This window comes from Podarcis gaigeae (genome assembly GCF_964106915.1).
Source record: "Podarcis gaigeae genome assembly, chromosome: 13".
In the NCBI taxonomy this organism is placed as follows: Eukaryota; Metazoa; Chordata; class Lepidosauria; order Squamata; family Lacertidae; genus Podarcis; species Podarcis gaigeae.
This window is the reverse complement of record NC_139689.1, coordinates 30,747,653-30,768,079: the sequence shown is the minus strand read 5'-3', so window position 1 is coordinate 30,768,079 and position 20,427 is coordinate 30,747,653. Positions and strand designations below refer to the sequence as shown.

The window sequence follows — 20,427 nt, the reverse complement described above, 5'->3', positions numbered from 1 at the left end:
TTAACCTGAAGCACCACTTTAGTTAATGGGGCCTCCTGCTGCCACCGTGCCGCCAGAGCACAATTTCTGCTCTCATCCTGAAGCAAAGTTCTTAACCTGAAGCACTATTTCTGGGTTAGCGGAGTCTGTAACCTGAAGCGTATGTAACCTGAAGCATATGTAACCTGAGGTACCACTGTACACGTCTTGCATAAAAGATGTACACAAGCTGTGTCTCTTACTGGGGAACACATTAAGAAAAACACACAGGAAAGTGTGCACTTCACATTAAAAGTGCCTATTTTTATAAGGAAACCATGCACACAATGTGTGCAGAGTGCAAGGGGGAGGGATGGGTCTGTTACCGGAAAAATCCGAGGGCTCCCTTGGACAAAACAAAGACACCAACAAGGATAACTTGGAGTAAAACAGCAGCCTGTAGGCTTGGCGTTTATTGAACTGTTGCAACAGGGTGTTCCCCTCACTTGCAGGAGAGAGGAAAAACACAGAAAAATGGTGTGCAAGACCTTATAATAACTTTTGAAATTCCCATCCTGTAGGTCAAGCCCACCCCCAGAAACATCATGCATACATTACAGAAAGGAGGGCTTGAGGGAGGAGTTGTGGTGGTAACCTGAGTGTCCTGTCACCTAGCTGGTTCCCTTCTCCTCCTCCCCATGAGTCATTTTCTGAAGACAAAAGGTAGTCGCAGTTTCCTGCCCCCTGAGGGAAGATCTGATCATTGTCCTTTGTTCCACTCCATGCTGAATCCACTCCCATATGGAAGTTCTTTGTGATCTTGATTGTCTTCTGTCTAGGACCATCAGGGTTGGCATAGCAACTGGGCAGGGCTCCTGTGGATGTGCTGGGATGGTGAAGGGATTATGGTGCCCTGTATCAAACCTTCCCCATTTTGTAGTCTTTCCTTCATGGAGTAAAATAAAAGTGGAACAATGCAAATCCGATGTATGGTTGATTATCTATGAATTTATAACAGAAGCGCAGCGTATGTAGTGTGTGAGTGTGAGTGTGTGAAGTTTGTACAAACTGAATGATGGGGGGGGGGTTCCTGCTACAGGTCGAACAGCATACAAGGGAATGGAACGGTCCCATGGCTTTGACTGAGACCAAAATGGGATGGAAAGAGTTACTTAGTGCATCTCTGCTCCACAACAACTGTGATCTAATACAGTGGTACCTCAGGTTACATGTGCTACAGGTTACATATGCTTCAGGTTACAGACTCCGCTAACCCAGAAATAATGCTTCAGGTTAAGAACTTTGCTTCAGGATGAGAACAGAAATCGTGCTCCGGCGGCGCGGCGGCAGCTGGAGGCCCCATTAGCTAAAGTGGTGCTTCAGGTTAACAACAGTTTCAGGTTAAGAACGGACCTCTGGAACGAATTAAGTACTTAACCCGAGGTACTACTGTACTGACTATAGTTAAGGGGATTGCTGAACCTTGTTCAAGGTGGGATTTTGGCTTTTCCTCTTGCCACCGCCACCTCCTCCTTCCTCCATGTACTCTAAAATGGAAGCAGCACCTGAGAGTTCATGCCCCGAAAGAGGTGTCTCTGTTCGCTTGTGCCTTAATGGTTTTTTAAAAAGTGGATGCTTGAGTAAACCCCAATGGCACGCATGACGCCTGGGTGAGTCACTAGCATTATCTCTACAAATATGCCTTCACCTTTGCCGTGCTGCTGGAAGCGCTGTGGAAAAAGGAGGGGGGAAATATCAAATGCTTCTCTGTACTGCTTTACCAGGTAACAAACAGCTCTGTAGCTTGCCTTCCTCTGAAAGGTCTAGCTATGTTGAAAAAAATCTCCTTTCTCAGGGAGAAGGATGGGTTGAAGTGCTTATATCATTTCTGCAGATTTCCGTGGGAACTGAGCAGCTCAGAACATAGGCTGCATTCACCCCATACATTTAAACAGTCATGGCGTCCCCCAAAGGATTATGGGTGCTGCAACTTGTTAAGGGTGCTGGGAGTGGTTAGGAGATCCCTGTCCGCAACTCGGTTTGAAAAGGGCTCTTTACAACCTGTTACACTGAAGCTGGGGAAGTGATCTAAATGAAAAGACCTCGCCTATTTCCCCTTCTCCTCCTGCCCATACGCGAACACTTGTATCAGTACGTATCAAACTTTATTTCGGCCGCAGACCAGCACAGATGAACACTTGTCTATTTATTAATAAGCAAATGAAAGAGACATTGCTCGGTTTTCTAAGGTTCTTATCTAAGAGATTTGACTAGCGAACCTTGAACTTCTGCTCTCGTGAATTGCCTTATTTACGTTTACGCTAAACAGCTGCACCCATACCAAACCCAAAACCTATGGCTTCGGGAATCAAACAAATCCAGCCATTATTTTACATACCTTCAATGATTTATAATACCTCCGCCCCCAGCAAACTGCTTCCATTGTTACAGCAACTTTACTCTCGGGTTGTCACCTTCCTCCTTCTCTTCCTGTAGGGTTCAGCTGGGAGGAGGATGGGGAGAAACCTAGAATTATTTAGTTCCATGTGTCATTGGCTCCACCTACTGTTTGGGTTCCCTGCCATTCGCGCCGCCAGTCCCAATGGGCATCGGCAGTGCCAGATTCATGTATAGGCTAAGTAGGCTGAAGCCTAGGGCCTCTAAATCTAGGGGGCCTCACCAGCCTGCCCTCTCCCCAGTGCCACAGTCTCCCCTCTCCCAAAATTTCAAAATTTGCAAAATTGCAATTTGCAGCAGTGGGGCGCAACTTGATTTTTTATTTTTATTTTTTGGTAAGGCTCCAGTTCACAGCCAAAGTCTGCAAAATCTTATATATATATAAATAAAATCCATCTAGATTGCCCTGGTGCAGGGCCCCCCTTAGGAGCAGCATGTGGGGCCCAATTTGGCAAAATTGCTGCAATTGCCTTAAGGTCAGCCCTGATGAGACTGTGCAGGGGTTGGACTGACAAGCCCTGCACCTTCTAGGTCCCTGGTGTCACTATTCAGAGTACAGACTCAAGGACTTGTTACGGAAATAAAGGGGGGGGCACTTATTGGAAAACAGTTTTGTCACCTCTTCCCCCCACCAAACCCCAAGACAATGAGCCCAGCCACCTTTTATTCACAGTTGCATAAGCACTACACTAGAGAATAGCCATAAACCTGTACATTCAACTGCTGAAATATACACCCAAAATGTAGCAATGGAGATTTATGTTACTGCTTTATGAATGAACACTTTGTTTTATGACTGGACTCTGTATTTTGTGAATTACCTAAGAGCCACCAATAGGGAGCTAACCAATTGCTAACCAATGACAGCTAACCAATTGGGTACTACCAAACAGTGATCCCTATTGCTGAAAGCAGGTAACCAGCAGGGAATGCTTCAGCTCAGCCTTTGCACAGTTGACTGAACACCCCCTGCTGTGCAGATAATGGAGAAAGCTCATAAATTGTATCCCTTCTGGCATCCTGACCAACTACATTATGCTGGTATAAATCCTGGTGCACCACAAGCCCAGAATAGCAGCAAATAAAATCCGCTCATACATCAGTGACTGATAAGACTTGTCAACCAGTTCTTCCAAAGTCTTCCTAAATTATAAAGTTCTAAAATACAGACCAAAAGTGAACAGGTCTAGGAAGAGTGAGGCATACAATGGGCACCACCAGTGAAAAGGCCCTGCTCCATGTAACTCCTGCCCTGTCATTTGATTGAGTGCCCACTTGCCCTCCTTCTTGACATTGAATGCTATCTATTGGAGTCTCCAGGCCCAGTACAAAGACCATAAGAAGGGAGAGCAGGGACCTTGAAGTTCCCAACAGCTGTTAATCAAGCAAGCAAGCAAGCACACAGGTCACTTTTGTCACAGTCAGGACGCCTATGTCCTGGCCAGGCCTGCACCCAATCTTGTTTTTGTACAATCTTGTTTGTCCTCAGTAACCAAAATTATATTATCAACATATACAAGTAGAAAAGTTGTTTTCCTTCATTTGCAAGGAATCGTACAAAACAAAGTGGCACTAATAAAGAAAAGTTCCAGGGTGGCAACATAAAGTAACTAAAAATGCTTTTGCAATTCATCAAAACTATCCAGCGATATCAAGTTATAGGAAAACTAGTGCTATTAACAGTAATCCTTCTAGTTGGTTAATTGGTTCGGCAACTTCCATGCACATGGTGAGTGATGCCAATCATTTCCCCCAAGAGTTAAATGATAACTAATCAGAGGCAGCTACAGTTGCAAATGGCAACAAAATATCTGTGAAAGGAAGAGGAGCAGGTTTGCTCAAGTGTGTTGCAGGTAGAAATACTGTTTGTAATGAAGTGAGAACAGTAGTTTACTTGCTCGAATTAACAAATAAGAAAGTTTTGAGAATTTAAATTCTAGATTAGAATTGATTACTTCATTTAGAAGGGGATTGTAAGAAAAACACTGGGGCCTAATTGAAATAGTAGAGTGCCTGGTATCTGGTGGGCAATCTCATCCTTTATTTCCACACTGTGGCTGCCGACCAAATCACCTGTCAGGAGAGTTATGAGATTCAGGTGAGGGTCAGATGCCTTGTCAATCCCAGCAGGTATATAAGAGGATAACCGCCTTTGCCCTGGCCAGGCCCGCAGTTTTTTTAAGAATAACATTACAACTTCATTTTCCTAAAAAATAATTATTATACAGTGGTACCTCGGGTTACATACGCTTCAGGTTACAGACTCCGCTAACCCAGAAATAGTGCTTCAGGTTAAGAACTTTGCTTCAGGATAAGAACAGAAATCATGCTCCGGTGGCACTGCGGCAGCAGGAGGCCCCATTAGGTAAAGTGATGCTTCAGGTTAAGAACAGTTTCAGATTAAGAACTGACCTCCGGAATGAATTAAGTACTTAACCCAAGGTACCACTGTACCACAAAAGATTTACAAAGTTCAGCTATTGCAAAAGTTTTTCAGTGTTAATTTTATGCATTTTTAAAATCACCATGGTATTTAACAATAATATCTTATGTCCTTTAGAGGAGAAATTGTGAATTGCAGCATTTTTTAAAATCATCATGGTATTTAACAATAATATCTTATGTCCTTTAGAGGAGAAATTGCGAATTGCAGAATTTTAAATACCTGTCATCCTCCTTGGCTTCACTCAATTTTATTTATAACACTCTTCCATTTTCTTCTAGCTGTGAGGGTGGGGGATGGGGAGGGGCCTCACAAGTGGAGTAGCCTAGGGCCTCTCTTCATCTAAATCCAGCCCTGGGCAACAACCACCAGTAACTTAGCAGTATTGTTGTGACACTGGCAAATTTCTTTCCACCATTGTGGGACATTGTTGCGGAAGAGAACGCAAAAAAGCCCATTGCATGGTGAACTTCTGCTGCATCAACAGCCACATGGGAATCCCCTGTTGCCCAAGATTAAAACTCGCTCACCTGCTAGTGCAAAGGGCACTTGCAGTAGCAGACAGAGAAAGTTGGGTGCAGCCCTGCATTTACAGCATCTCTTTGCAATTCGTTCTCTCGTGATGAATATGCATTTATTTCCACCCTAAACCAGGTATTCAAAAAGAAAGAACACAAGCAAGAGAAAACAGGAGTAAGACTCTCTGAATAGCAAGGCCTTAACAATTCCATACCCCAGGCTTTGGGCACCAGATGCTGCGACCTACAACAGACTCTCTGAGCATTGTTGAATGAATGACAGGTGCAGCTTAAAGATGCAGCCAGTTAATGTAATTGCAATGCCCTGAAGCACCTTCAGCTATAAAGTCTATAGATTACACATCTGCCATCCATGCTTTGATCAAAGCCATGTCTGCCCTAGCTTTCCATTATCATGTTTTGCATTTGTGATGTGTCACCAGGATGACTAGACTCTCGGCAGTGGGGGGAACATCACCCATAGTTGCTGTCTCCGGGGGCTAGGGCACTGTGGTCCCTCTCAATCTTTTTGAGGCCTTGAATTGCTGGAGCTGGGCTCAGAGCAATGTTAGAACAATGTGCTTCAGAAGACGGCACTTCTGCCTCCATTGATGTCCAATATTTCACAGATGAAAATAGAGGCAATATTGCACATGGTTGTGGGGTTAGGGGCAAAGGATGGCAGGCCAGCAGCATAAAGGACCATGGTGGGCCAAATCCAAATCCAAGCAGAAACTAGAGCAGGGGTCTTGAATCTTTTTGGAATTTTGAGACTGCTCCATTGGCACCAATCACAAAATGGCTGCCTCGGGAATGTGGCATGACACAAAATGGCTGCTGCATCTAACGGAGCAGAAAGAGACAGGGGACCACAAAATAGTGCAGCCATGCTGTCTTATCCCTCACATTAGCCACCAATGCATTCGCAGACAGACGCTCTTTGCACCTCTCCTCAGTTCAGAACAGAAGGAAGGCAATAAAAGAAGGCACCCAATAAAATACATTTAAGAGGATGTGGTACAAGCGGGATTTTCATGCACTGTGGTTTTCTGAAGTAACTTTTACTGAAACCTTTCACCAACACCACAGGAGGTCCTGGTGGGCAAACTGGCACCAGCAGACACCATGCTGGTGAACCCTGAAATAGTGGATTAAAGTGCAAGCCTGCCAATGCCTCCACAGGACAGGAGCACTGAGGCAGGCCACAGACTGCAAGGCAAACTGGGGATTATATTAGCATTGCAAATAATAAACTTGCAAAGATTATAAACGGGGGGGGGGGGCACTTAAAACCTGGCTAACCTGCTGGGGGCTGGCAGTGGAGGGGCAAAGAGCTCTATCTCCACCACTGGTGATTTGCTGCATTTATATGATGAGTGCAGAGTGCAGAGTGATGAGGCTTCCCATCTCCTGCAGCCGACTTGGTTTCTATGTTGGGACAGAGTGCTCCTCCCTTTCTGCATCAGCCTACTCACTTGCCTGCATGGAATTCCTTGTCACCTTTGGCTACCAGGCAAGTGCTTAATTGCAAGGCTGGCCTACCATAAAAAAATCACTGCTCAGTTTCATCTGCATTTATATTTGGTGGAGTCATGATCCACTGAGAAAGTAAGAGGAGCCCTGCTGGATCCTGCCAGTGGCTCATCGAGTCCAGCATCCTGTTCTCAGTGTGACCAAGCAGAAGCGTGTGGGAAACAAGAAACTGGGTTTCACCCTCATGAACATGCCCATTGCTAAAACCACAGTGAGGTCAAATTCTGCTTGTTGATAGTATTTACACCCTGTGTGCCTGCCTGCCTTCCCTGCAAATAGGTAAAGGTAAAGGGACCCCTGACTGTTAGGTCAGCATGACTAAGCCGCTTCTGGCAAACCAGAGCAGCGCACGGAAACGCCATTTACCTTCCCACCAGAGTGGTACCTATTTATCTACTTGCACTTTGGCATGTTTTTGAACTGCTAGGTTGGCAGGAGCAAGGACCGAGCAGCGGGAGCTCACCCCGTCGTGGGGATTCGAACCGCCAACCTTCTGATCGGCAAGTACTAGGCTCTGTGGTTTAACCCACAGCGCCACCCGCGTCACGTCCCTGCAAATAGAGCAGAGGAATTTGCTTATTCCTGTGAAATCATAGAATCATAGAGTCAGAAGGAATCTTGAGGGTCATCTAGTCCAACCCCTGAAAATGCAGGAATCCTGCCCACAGCTGTCCCTGGGTGGGCTCAAACCACCAACCTTCTGGTTAGCAGCCAGAAGCACTGACCCACAAAGCAAGGATGGATTCAGGCAGGAATTCATCACGTTCCAGCTACCTTTTCCCTCCATAGAGAGTAGCTTCCAGCCCTCCCACACATTGACGCTTCCCTATGGCTGCCTATAGAGTGAGATGGTGCAATAAATCATTCAGAAGGGTGTATCTTTGCTCCAACATAATCACAAAGAAACCCGGATCCCCAGCAGACTTTGGACTGAAGCATAGGTGAATTGTTGATTAAACATTGGATTGTTAGTGGTAAATGTTTTATTGCCCAATGATGGGTTGGGGCAAAATGTTGAGAATGTCAATGCCACCTTAACAGGCTTATCAGCAGAGGTGGAGTTTGACACAGTCAAGTCTCTTTCTTTTACACCAAGTATAAAGGTCTAACAAGTTTGCCCCACCAATCATTTCCTACAATAGAGTCTCTGAAGCTGGTAGTTCCTTAGCTAAAGAAGAAGAAGAAGAAGAAGAAGAAGAAGAAGAAGAAGAAGAAGAAGAAGAAGAAGAAGAAGAAGAAGAAGAAGAAGAAGAAGAATCATCAATGGCTTTCTCTGGCTTTTCCTCTGTTCAGTCTTCTCGACCAAGCCTAGCTGGCTCAATCTACAAATCATCGTCGGTCAAAACATACCGAGCGCCCAGTGTCCATGGAGGAGCTGGCGGGTATGGCACCCGCATCTCCACCGGCACCAGCTATGGTGGCTTGGGTGGTGGCTTTCAGCTTGGTGCTTCCACCAGCGACCTGCTGCTTGCTGGCAATGGGAAGGCGACAATGCAGAATTTGAATGACCGTTTGGCTGTGTATCTGGAAAAGGTGCGCTCCTTGGAAAAAAGCAATGCTCAGCTTGAAATGCAGATCCGCGAGTGGTATGAGAAGTGCTCCCCTGTTGCTAAGCAAGACTACAGCATGTATTTCAAAACCATTGAGGACCTCCAGAACAAGGTAAGAAGTTGTTCAAATTCTAAGCCATTGACTGGGTAACGGTATGAGCCTGTGAAGGGTAGACAGTGTGCCATTTCCTTACACGTGTATATCAATCAAGCCAAAAAGTTATTTTAACTCAGAGCAGCTTGTGCTGATTTTCTCACAGTTATGGCTCTCCTGAATTGCCTTTTGCTGGCAGTGCACTGCTTGAGGATACGTGCTGCCCTGGCTCTGACCAAGTGGGTGAGCTATGACCTCATTACACAATGTGAACTAGATAGCACACTTGGTTAGAGCGTGGTGCTGATAACGCCAAGACTGCTAGTTCAATCCCCGTATGGGACAGTTGCATATTCCTGCATTGCAGGGGGTTGGACCAGACGATCCTCAGGGTCCCATCCAACTCTATGATTCTATGATCTATGATCTCTATGGACTCATGTCATTGGTCACCACATGCAAAGGTCATCCATCCATCATGGTCATCCTGCCCATCAGCCTGGAGGTGTGGCAAAGTGGCCTTCAGTCATGCCCTGCACATTTCCCCATACAGTGAATAACTTAGGAGGCTCCCCAACAATGCAATGCTTCTTTTTTATGTATACAACTAAGTGGAACACTAAAATAGAACAGTCCTTCTGCAGAGGCATATTTGACTTTTGTTCTTAAACAATTGTTTGAGCAATGAGCACAACTGGGATCAAATAGCACTGTGTTATCCGGGGCATGGAACCACAACTTTGTATCTAGCCAAGTCGTAGTCAGAGCAGACCGACTGAAATCAATGAACTTACATTAGTCATGTCTGCTGATTTTAGTGGGTCTGCTCTGTGTCTGCCTTAGATTAATTCGACCCACCATTTTTATTTCATTGAGAAAGTGCCTTGGCCGTGTTAAGAAACTCTAGTGAAAAAGCAGATCTGTCCCATAATCAGATTAAAATGTCTGCCCATCAGAAAATATCGAAGCTCCTTGAGAAGGAATCCTCTGTTTTCACCATGCATGTTATTCACTAAACTTACTACTACTACTACTACTCCCATGTCGGGGAGGGGGGTGCACTTCCCTATTTACTCTTCCCACACCCTTCCATGAGTCAATTAAAACCTGTTATAAAATCCCAAATGCTGATGAGAATGGCCTTACGAGCATGCCATTTAAATCATTCACCCCACCCTCTTTCCTCACCGTTTTGTACCTAATCTAATCTCTGCCATAAAGTTGCACCCACAGAAAAGTAAATACGTGGTCGATTGAGACTTGGGAGGTGCCATGTATGGAAGTAGGGAGAAGGGGTAGAGTCCATGTTCAGGTCGTAGCTTCTAGATTCATGATAATTTTCACTGTGTGGTTTTCAAGAGCAAACAAACACTGCGACCAAGCAAAACTTACATACGGGCACTTGGAATTTTGAGAAGATTTCCATGAGGAGCTGCCCCCAACATTACGTGCTCCCATCTGAGCAGGGTGGGAATTCTTTTCAAGATTATTGGGAAATGTAAAACCAAATTTGCTTTAGAACTGCAGCTAATCCACCCAGGGGGGAATGTAGGAATTTAGCAAGCTGCAGGGCTCTTTTTCAGGAGGAAACTCACAGGAACTCAGTTCCGGCACCTCTCAGGTGGGTGCCATTGCCATTCTAAGAGATTAGAGAGGTGTTCATGATGAGTACTGGCACCTCTTTTTCTAGAAAAATAGCACTGGGAAGCTGCCTTATATTGAGTCAGACTATTGGAAACAGCAGCTGACTGTTAGAAGCACTCCAGGATCTTCTAGCCCTACCTTGAGATGCTGGGTATTGAAGCTGCAGCTTTTGGCATGTTAAGCATGTGCTCTACCATTCAGCCTTAGGGATACGGGTGGCGCTGTGGTCTAAACCACTGAGTCTCTTGGGCTTGCTCATCAGAAGGTTAGCAGTTTGAATCCCCACAATGGAGTGAGTTCCTGTTGCTCTGTCCCAGCTTCTGCCAACCTAGCAGTTTGAAAGCATGCCAGTGCAAGTAGATAAATAGGTACTGCTGCGGCGGGAAGGTAAACGGTGTTTCCATGCGCTCTGGTTTCTTTCACGGTGTCCCGTTGTGCTAGAAGCGGTTTAGTCATGCCAGCCACATGACCCGGAAAGCTGTCTGTGGACAAACGCCAGCTCCCTCGGCCTGAAAGCAAGATGAGCGCCACAACCCCATAGTCGACTTTGACTGGACTTAAGAGTCCGGGGTCCTTCACCTTAGCTTTTACCTTTACCACTGAGCCAAAGCAATTCCCCTAATGAAAGGAAATCAGGCGATAGAGTAGAACAGTCCATGCTGAGTCATGCTGGCCATCTCTCTGCCTAGTGGTAGGGCCCATGTTCTTCATTAGAACATCCTTTTAAAGTTCTCCACTGATCTTCTTCTTTGGGCCTTTGTTTCTCATTATATTGCTGTCTCTTGTCTTTCACTGACCTTCAGTTCTAACTTCCGTTGCCTGGAGGTGGAAACTCTTTTAAGTTTCTGAGTTGGTTTGCTGCATGACTAACCCCTCACTTTCTGTTGTTCCCTCCAGATTATCGCAGAACGACTGGCCAACACCCAGATTGTATTGGCGATTGACAATACCAAGCTGGCAGCTGATGATTTCCGTGTGAAGTACGTAGGTTAAAAACCAATGAATACATTACGGCAATCCATTAACATGCACAGTAATATTTCATTACCAATTATTCTCTCTTACACACAATGCTGTGGGCTTCTCAAAGGAAAAGCAGGAACTATGGGAATGTCTTTCCAGTTCCACAGGGGGCCGGAGTGAGAATTGTAAAATCTGTGAAGATTTTATGCAGTCTACATTCATTCATTCATTCATTCATTCATTTATTCATTCATTGCTTGCATTTATATGCCACTTTTTCCTCTAAGTAGTTCAAGGTGCAGTACATGGTTTCCCCCTTCTTCATTTAATCTCAAAAACCCTGTGTGGTAGACTAGGCTGAGATAGGATTGTCATATTTCAAGAAGTAAAAATCCGGGCACAAAAGAGTGTTGAGCTTTTCTTTTTGGAAAAATGCCCAAAAAGTTGTTGAATTTTGGGGGGAAATCACCCATAAGTAACACTTCCTGGTTCTGTTTACAAAAACCTGGACATTTTGCCGATTATTGAAAATTCCCCCTGGATGGTCACTTCGGCTTTGGAATCTCAGACATTTCCAGGAAAAACCAGACATATGACAACCCTAGAGATTGCCATAATCACTGTAGCAATTGTTGGTAAGCATCTACCCAAGAATATTTAAAAAACCAACCAACCCAGGATTCAGGATTCAGCTATCATAAAGAGGTCCATTGCAGTCGTATTGGCCAATGAAATTAACAACTGCTGGGGAATTGGTCCAGTTTGCTAAGAAGGAAGCTGACATGTCTTTTTGAACATCAAACAGATACGAGAATGAGCTGGGTCTCAGACAAAGTGTGGAAAATGACACAGCAGGGTTAGCCAGACTCATCGATGACTTGACCCTGACTAAGTCTGATCTTGAGCATCAGGTCGAAGGTCTGAAGGAAGAACTGGCTTACCTCAAGAAAAATCACGATGAGGTAAGCAAACATCCCATTAAGCCAAAGAGTTGTGGATTTTCTCAGCTTCAAGTGTCCACAGGACCATCTCTGCCAATAGGCAGAGTGAAGCATTTGCCTCAGGTGACAGATACTGGTGAGTAGCAAGATGTCGGATGGCAGAGCTAGGTGTTCTTGTGCATACACACCCAAACCTGATCTGCTATACTCTGGTGCAGCAGATTCAATTCTTCAGTTTGGTAAGCTTTTGGAGATGGAATGCAAGGAGGAAACCATCTTAGGCAGAAAAATATATTCAGATGGGCCTGCCAGTAGGGCCAAAGAGTTCGAGGGAAGATCTAGCAGAGATGTCAGAGAAGACACAATGGGAACAAATTACTTAAATTACTAAATTGCATGATTTCACCAGAGCAGACAGCGAAGTGAACAACAAGATTTGGGTGGTAGCCGAACTGCAGGGTAATGAAAACAGTGCATCATGCAGCAGATACAGAACAAAATGATGCCTTCCTACATCCCTCGGACCGAATTAGTAAGCAGTAGCCAGATCTTGAAAGCCTGTGACTACACAGATGAGGAGCAATCTCATTCGGTTGACTGGTAAAACTCATATATAAGGGCACTTAAGTAGAATAAAAGTAAAGGTACCTCTGACTGTTAGGTCCAGTCGTGACCGACTCTGGGGTTGCAGCGCTCATCTCGCTCTATAAGCCGAGGGAGCCGGTGTACAGCTTCCAGGTCATGTGGCCACCATGACTAAGCCGCTTCTGATGAAACTAGAGCAGCACACCGAAATGCTGTTTACCTTCCCGCCGGAGTGGTACCTATTTATCTACTTGCACTGGCATGCTTTGGAACTGCTAGGTGGGCAGGAGCTGGGACCGAGCAATGGGAGCTCACCCCGTCATGGGGATTCAAAGCATTGACCTTCTGATTGGCAAACTCTGTGGTTTAGACCACAGCACCACCCGCGTCCATAAGTAGAATATGGAAAGCCAAAAAGAACCCTATTCCTTGAACTTGATGCTGGTTTCAACGTTAACTAGCACGGAATAATCATGATCACTGGTCTTTTGCAGGAAAAGGCAAGATTGCAGAAGCAGCTGGGTGGCACCGTGTCAGTCGAGGTGGATGCTGCTCCAGGCATTAATCTGGGCCAGATTATGGACAACATGCGCCAGCAGTATGAAGTCATGGCTGAAAAGAATCGTCAAGAGGCTAAAGACCGTTTTGATAAACAGGTGATGTTTGTCATGATGGTTGTTATGACTAAAGTTTGTTATTATGACTAATAACCATTCACATGGCATTTTACCTGTGAAAACTACTTGATATGCTTTTATTCACAAAACACTGTGATGAAATAGGACGTTAGGTCTGCAATCCTGTTCCTACATCCCCCAATAGGACTTATTTATGATCAGACAATCGCTGTAATTGTTCCATTCTGCAAATTCAGGCTAAGAGAGCCTTCCAAAAACCAGCAAAGGCTGGTTTCAAATGGTGCATGTACACATTATAGCAGGTTTGATCTTAAAGGAGGCATTTCCCTCTCTGTGTGACAGAATGCCCCTCTTGATATTCTGCCTACTACATATACACATATACATGCACACACAAATATATATGCAATTCTTTTTTAAATAACAAAAAATATGCTGCAGCTATGGGGCACATCCTTTGTCATTCAGCAGTATATTTTAGTCTATTCAGCTACACTGTTGATAGATGATAGCTAGATAGCTAGATAGATGATGATGATAGATGATATAGATAGATAGATGATAGATAGATAGATAGATAGATAGATAGATAGATAGATAGATGATAGATGATAGATAGATAGATAGATAGATAGATAGATAGATAGATGATAGATAGATAGATAGATAGATAGATAGATAGATAGATAGATAGATAGATAGATAGATAGATATAGATGATAGATAGATAGATAGATAGATAGATAGATAGATAGATAGATATAGATAGATAGATAGATAGATAGATAGATAGATGATAGATAGATGATAGATAGATAGATAGATAGATAGATAGATGATAGATAGATATAGATATTCATTTTCCAATTAAAAAAACATTCATATTAATAACAAATCAAACCAAATCTTTCCACATTCAAAAACAAAAAACAATATAGCCAATTATATAATCCAAATTAATTAATTTCGATGGAACTTCCCATGTTCTGGATTTCAAGAGCTAAATGTCCATCCTTTCTCTTTCTGCTATCCCCTTTATTACTTCACAGTTTTCCAATCCTGATATTGACAATCTCCTGGTCACTGGTAGAACTGTCTATCTTGTTTTATTTGACCATTCCTTATTTCTATCACCACGCAGGGGGCTTTTTCCTCATTGTTCTCAGTCTTAATATTTTGAAGCACAGTCCTCCTTCGAAGCCTCCTCCTTTTTCTGCTGATTGTTGTTCTAATAGGCTCTGGGCTTCCATCCAAGGTTGAAATTAATTAGTGTATTCAGCTACACTGTTAATCACCCCAACAACAATAATATTTGATTTCTCGCCGTTGGATTTCTCTCTCTCCATCTTTGTATTTTAGGTTGAAGAATGGAATATAGAGGTGACCACCACTACGCAACAACTTGAGGGCCATAGAAATGAGGTCACAGACCGGAGACGTACACTTCAGACCACGGAGATTGAACTCCAATCCCAGCTTAACTTGGTAAAGTTCAAGTGCAGCAATACATTTACTGCTTTCGGTTCATTGCATGACCATTTGGGTTCCTGCCCCTCAGAGCTATGCAAACGCTGGCAATCAGCTGACCACCACCACAGGCTTTGGGTCACTTGACATTCTAGACTAGGGAACATCCTCTTGAACTGAACATCTGCTCTCTTCTTCTAGAAAGCGGATCAGGAGAATATCCTGGCGGAAACCGAAGCACGTTACGGAGCCATGTTGGCCCAGATACAGGCTTCCATTGGGAACATAGAGGCCCAGCTGATGCAGCTGCGGAGTGACATGGAGCGCCAGACCCAGGAGTACAGCAGCCTCTTGGACATCAAGGTCAAGCTAGAGGCAGAGATCGCCACGTATCGCCGCCTGCTGGAAGGGGAAGACAGCAGGTGAGGGATTTGGTCCAAAGGTGCTTACGTGGTGCGGGTCAGCAGACTGCATGTTATGGGATGTGGAGGAAAACAGAGCTGGCTGAGTGACTCTGGTATAGCAGATGGCATAATCGTATCGTATTGTAAAGCCTTTATGGGCATCACATACAACATCCAAAACAAATCAATACAGAATTACTACTTCCCCAGTGGCACAAAACATTTGCTAAAAGAAAGGAGGCAGAGCAGTCTATCGTCACATCTCTTGGTCTCCAGGGAGATCAGACGTCTGCAGTGTATTTTGACAGCAAAAAACCAAATAGAGATATTTAGCCACTAACTTGGTGATCTCCAGATCATTCCCCAGTAATAGAAAATGCATGACCTCTGACTCTGGTTTCCATTTGGGGGTACAGAGTTGATCTAGAAATTGCTGGCTGAGATCAGCATATAGTTTACAATTGAAAAGCATATGTGTAAGGTGGTCTTCACATGGCCAAGTTCTTTCTCCTTCCACCCTGCCTGAGAACCTTCCCCAAAGGAGAGATGGTATAAGCAATGAGCAGAGAGGAGGAGGAGAGCTTTAAAATGTCCGGTCTGCAAAGCAATACACTGAGCATGCAGAGGCCATATAGGAAGTTTGCCCACGCAGATGTCAGGCTGCTAAAGAGATGCTATCTCTTGTCGTTTGCCTAGGAAGCAATGGGCTGTATTCAGTGGAGTCATTGTGCAAGTGGGACGGCTTTCAATCATGCAACAGAACTTCCCCTTCCCTTATGTCTCTCTCACACACAAACACATCTATTATGGGGTTTCAAATCTTCAGCTGATGCAGGCAGAGGAGGGAGGGAAGTGAAGTTACATTACACTTGCAGACATGGGACCTAACTGATATGAAGCCCTGACAGAAATGAAGAACCCAAATGCAATAAGCAAATGATGAAACTCTTTTAAAAAAGCAAACCTTTTTGTAAGTAAAGGTGATCATGGGTCTGGAAACTAAGCCTTAGGAGAAGCGCTTGAAGGAGCTGGGTATGTTTAGCTTGGAAAAGAGGAGGCTGAGATGATAGCCATCTTCAAATATCTAAAGGGCTGTCACATGGAGAAGGGAGCCTGCTTGTTTTCTCCTGCTCTGGAGGGTAGGACTCGAACCAATGGCTTCAAGCTGCAAGAAAGGAGATTCTGACTAAACATTCAGGGGGAAAAAACTTTTTTCAGCAGTGGAACAGACTCCCACAATTGGGGGTGGACTCTCCTTCCTTGGAGGTTTTTAAGCAGAGACCAAATGGCCATCTGTCAAGGATGCTTTAGCTGAGATCCTTGCATTGCAGGGGGCTGGAGTAGAGGACCCTTGGGGTCACTTCCAATTCTAATATGCTATGATTCTATGATTTATAAAACACACTATATCTGATTCTGTTTTTATTTCATTTTTTTAAATAAAAAAAACAGGACTATTCTTGAAGAACTGGAAGCTGAAAAAGGTATGCGTCTGAATCGTCAACACCCTCTCTCATTTGTTGAAGGTTTCCACTGAAAAAAGCATTTCAGAGAGGCCTCGTTGGGATTTTGTTTTCAGAAATCCATTGCATTCTGGCAGGAGGGTGTTGCACCATTGTTTTAGAAACAGAGGAAATTTATACCAAGTCAGTCCCATTGTTCTATCTAGCTCAGTATTGTTTACACTGACTTGCAGCAGCTACCCAACTCCCTTAGATGCTGGGGATTGAAACCTGGAATGCAAAACAGATGCCCCGTCCCTGAGCTATATGACCCTTCCCCTTAGCAGGTAACTGGCTTGCACAGAAAAGGGCTTTCAGGTCTCTTCCAGCATCAGCAATCCACCCATCCATACCATGTACATCACTGATACAAAAAGTATTTTAGGCAGCACCCATATAGACTTATGCATGTTCTGCCATGTGGCCAGAACCACTTTTCACATTGTTTTGGGTACATTACATCTTTAATTTAGCATTTGGGCCCTAATGGTCAACTCTGAGCACAATCTCTTTCAGCCGGCAGTGACTATTGGGGTGGCACATATGGGAATGTTCAGGGTGGCAGGAGATGATATATTGTTTATTAATATCCTTCCTAACTTGCACTAGCAAGTTCCTTTACTTGGCAAAGTTTACATTCCCCTTCTCACACACAGCAGAAATCTGGTTGCAGGCTCATTGCTCATTAGAACCTCTTACTATTATGCAATTCAATCTCCCTCGGATTGAATTGTATGTTCCTGGTAAGATCCCCTTTTAAATCCCTCCTAAAAGAATAAAGACACTGCAGTCTTATTCATAAGCAATAAAATGAAACTTTCAGGCAGAGCACAGCGTGATCCCTGAAGGCAGGCTTCAGGCTTAAAGTTACAGACTTATACTAACAGGTTTACCCCATAAGGAAGATGACCTGGGGGACTGCTTGGCTGGCAGCCAGCAGTTCATTCCAGGAAGTTCGCAGGATGAAAAGAAGATGGAAAACAGGGAGAGGGGCACCATGCCTTGTCCTTTTACCGGGTCTGGAAAGGTCACACCCACCCACTAGTCACATGCAAGGAAGATGCTCCAGGCTAGGAGGAACAGGAAGTTTCGACTGGCTGGATCAAACATTCCCTTGCATGTCCACTCTAGGAAAACAAGGAATGTTGTACTTGGCTGCTCTCAGTGGATTACATCCCATAGCACAGACAGCAAAGTCCTTCTCACGTCACTAGCAGCACTGCAACTTACCTGGACTGTGTCTGGGGCAGGAGAGGACGGTGGTCAGGTCAGGGCGGCCCAGGTGAACAGATGAAGCTCCTGCTGGTGAGGCCCACACAGCCCTGACCTTACCGCTTCCCTGCCCTGTCCCAGCATTTTTTATATATATTTTATTTATTTATTAAAAAATAAACTAGCCCCATCTAGAGAAGCTGCAGCGACATGAGTGGCCGGAGCCCAATTTCCCCCTACCACACTAGGAATTCAAACAGTCATCCTGCTGCAAAAGCCAGCAGGAAAGTCCCTCCCCATCTCTTCATCCAACCAGTCATTGAAAACACTTATGCAATTCAAGCTTTGTTGCTGTACAAGCAAAGTCCTCCGTGCATCTTATCTGGTCTTGTTTTCCGCTCTAACAGTCAGCATTAGATCCCTCCTGAACTGGTTCTTACCAGTCTTGTGGTCAGGCCTCATTCTTGCATTGGTGACACTGGCCTCACTGATAATGAGCTTTGCAGAATTTCTACCTCCTGGTCCCTAGCCATAATGCCAAAACGGAATGATTAGGGGGTCTTCCAAGCAAGACATGAATTTTTTGCCCACTGGTTATGTTATATTATCATTTAAAGCACCCAATGAATTCTAAGCATGCATCTGATACATATTTTTCGGGGGGCTGGGATAACTCGGTAGAGCATGAGATCCTTAATCTCAGGGTCATGGGTTTGAACCCCACATAGGGCAAAACAGTCTTGCACCGCTAGATGACCCTTGTGGTTCTTTCCAATTCTATAATTCTATCTCCCTTTCCAGAAAGGAATAAAGTCCTGAGAATCAAGACTGTTGTTGAAGAGATGGTTGATGGGCAAGTCGTATCATCCAGAACTGACGAGAGGGAGCAGAAGATGTAGCCGGTGGCGGAACGATACGCATTTTACGTTCTTTGTGTTAAGGCACCCAAAAATAACCTAATTTGAAATCCTACCTTTCTGAAGACGAAATGATACGTCTCTATAGTTTTACAAAGGGAACTCAATGATAAAGGAAACAATGTGCTATTCCTAAAGAATCGATTGACTGTTTCTTCTAATTAAAAAAAAAAGTCTGTGTTCATTATGACAAAAGGCTGCAACTGTATGTTTTGTTATTATCAGTTTAACTGGTTGAGTTAAAGCACTCCAGCCTGTATCTAGTGCTGCCCATGAGAACACACTTCCACTCTTGCAACAGGACTTCTTCTTCCCCTTTGCATGCGCTCTAAAATCTGCTCTGGGGGGTTCCAGCCTGAGGGAGTTGGGGGGGGGCTGCAGATGGAAGGAGGAAGATTCATTCTTCAAGTGAAGTCTGCTCACGCAACCCTGGGTTCTGCTCTCCAAGATCCAGCTTCTTTATCCCAACCCCAGCTCTGTGTGGGACTGAATACTTCCCTTAGGCCAGGGTTATGGTTCCTGTCGCGGTCATCCCTCTCCATTGCCCACAATGGCCAGGAATGATGGCAGAGGGAATTAAACAACAGCAGGCAGGCCACATGTTCCTTGTCCCTGCCCTACGCAAAACAATGAATTTTATCCAGGATAGAAATGATCTATCGATTACTGTTCTGCTTTTCATCTTTTCAATCTTAAATCCAGTTCTCCACATTTCTGCAGCAATCTGTGATCATTTAAAAAAAAATCCTCAAGAAAATTCTCCAGCATATTACTGTCAGTTTCTCTCAAGAACCACGTTGTGGCGGGCAGTTTTGATTAACACGTGCAGTTTTTGCAAGCAATTTCCCTCAACTGAACGTACCTTTGTAAGTTATTTTTCAGAAATACATGCATTTTTATGGATGCTATGTAGAGTACTTTATGCATTTCTGTACACATTGGGAAGCTCACAAGCAGGACATGACTGCAACAGTACTCTCTCCCCCCACCCCACCCCCCACTTGTGATTTCCAGTGTGGCATGACATTTTTTCACTGTTGTGGTAGTGGTATTGTAGCTACTACCCATCAAAACAACAACAACAACAACAATTTATTATTTATACCCCACCCATCTGGCTGGGTTTCCCCAGCCATTCTGGGCGGTTTCCAACTGAATATTAAAAACAATACAGCATCAGACATTAAAAACATCCTTAAACAGAACCACCTTCAGTTGTTTTTTAAAAGTAAAATAGTTTTTTAAAAATAGTTTTTATTAACAATTTCAACATAAGAAATTATCACAACATATCATCTTCATCATTCCCCCCCCCACCGCAATTTTCCCCCTCCCTCTCCCCCATCTTCCCTCAGCTCCTCTCTCTGATTTTTCAGCACATGCTGTTCTCTGCATATTATAAAACTGTAAAGATCCTTAAATTATCTATTATATTAACAGTCAATATGTTTCTGTATGTTTATTCAAAGCCAAAAGTAAAATAGTTGTTTATTGCCTTGACATCTGCTGGGAGGGCGTTCCACAGGGTAGGTGCAACTACTGAGAAGGCCCTCTGCCTGGTTCCCTGTAAACTCACATCTCACAGCGAGGGAACCGGCAGA

At 44.3% G+C, this 20,427-nt stretch overlaps 1 protein-coding gene across 1 annotated transcript; it reads left to right on the top strand.

Moving 5' to 3' along the window:
* The first annotated feature begins 8,032 nt into the window (after positions 1–8,032).
* On the top strand, positions 8,033–19,021 carry LOC310829831 (keratin, type I cytoskeletal 19-like). The gene is made up of 8 exons (XM_083708834.1): positions 8,033–8,571; positions 11,095–11,177; positions 11,966–12,122; positions 13,181–13,342; positions 14,684–14,809; positions 14,993–15,213; positions 16,648–16,679; positions 18,711–19,021. Exons 1-8 carry the CDS (start codon positions 8,173–8,175, stop codon positions 18,806–18,808), a joined length of 1,278 nt encoding a protein of 425 aa, XP_083564960.1. The 5' UTR covers positions 8,033–8,172; the 3' UTR covers positions 18,809–19,021.
* The last annotated feature ends 1,406 nt before the right edge of the window (positions 19,022–20,427 follow it).

Coding starts and splice junctions, on each gene's coding strand:
- LOC310829831 (XM_083708834.1), top strand. CDS start 8,173: ATGGCTTTCTCTGGCTTTTCCTCTGTTCAGTCTTCTCGACCAAGCCTA. Junction 8,572..11,094: donor TTGAGGACCTCCAGAACAAG/GTAAGAAGTTGT, acceptor TGTTCCCTCCAG/ATTATCGCAGAACGACTGGC. Junction 13,343..14,683: donor AAGACCGTTTTGATAAACAG/GTGATGTTTGTC, acceptor TTTGTATTTTAG/GTTGAAGAATGGAATATAGA.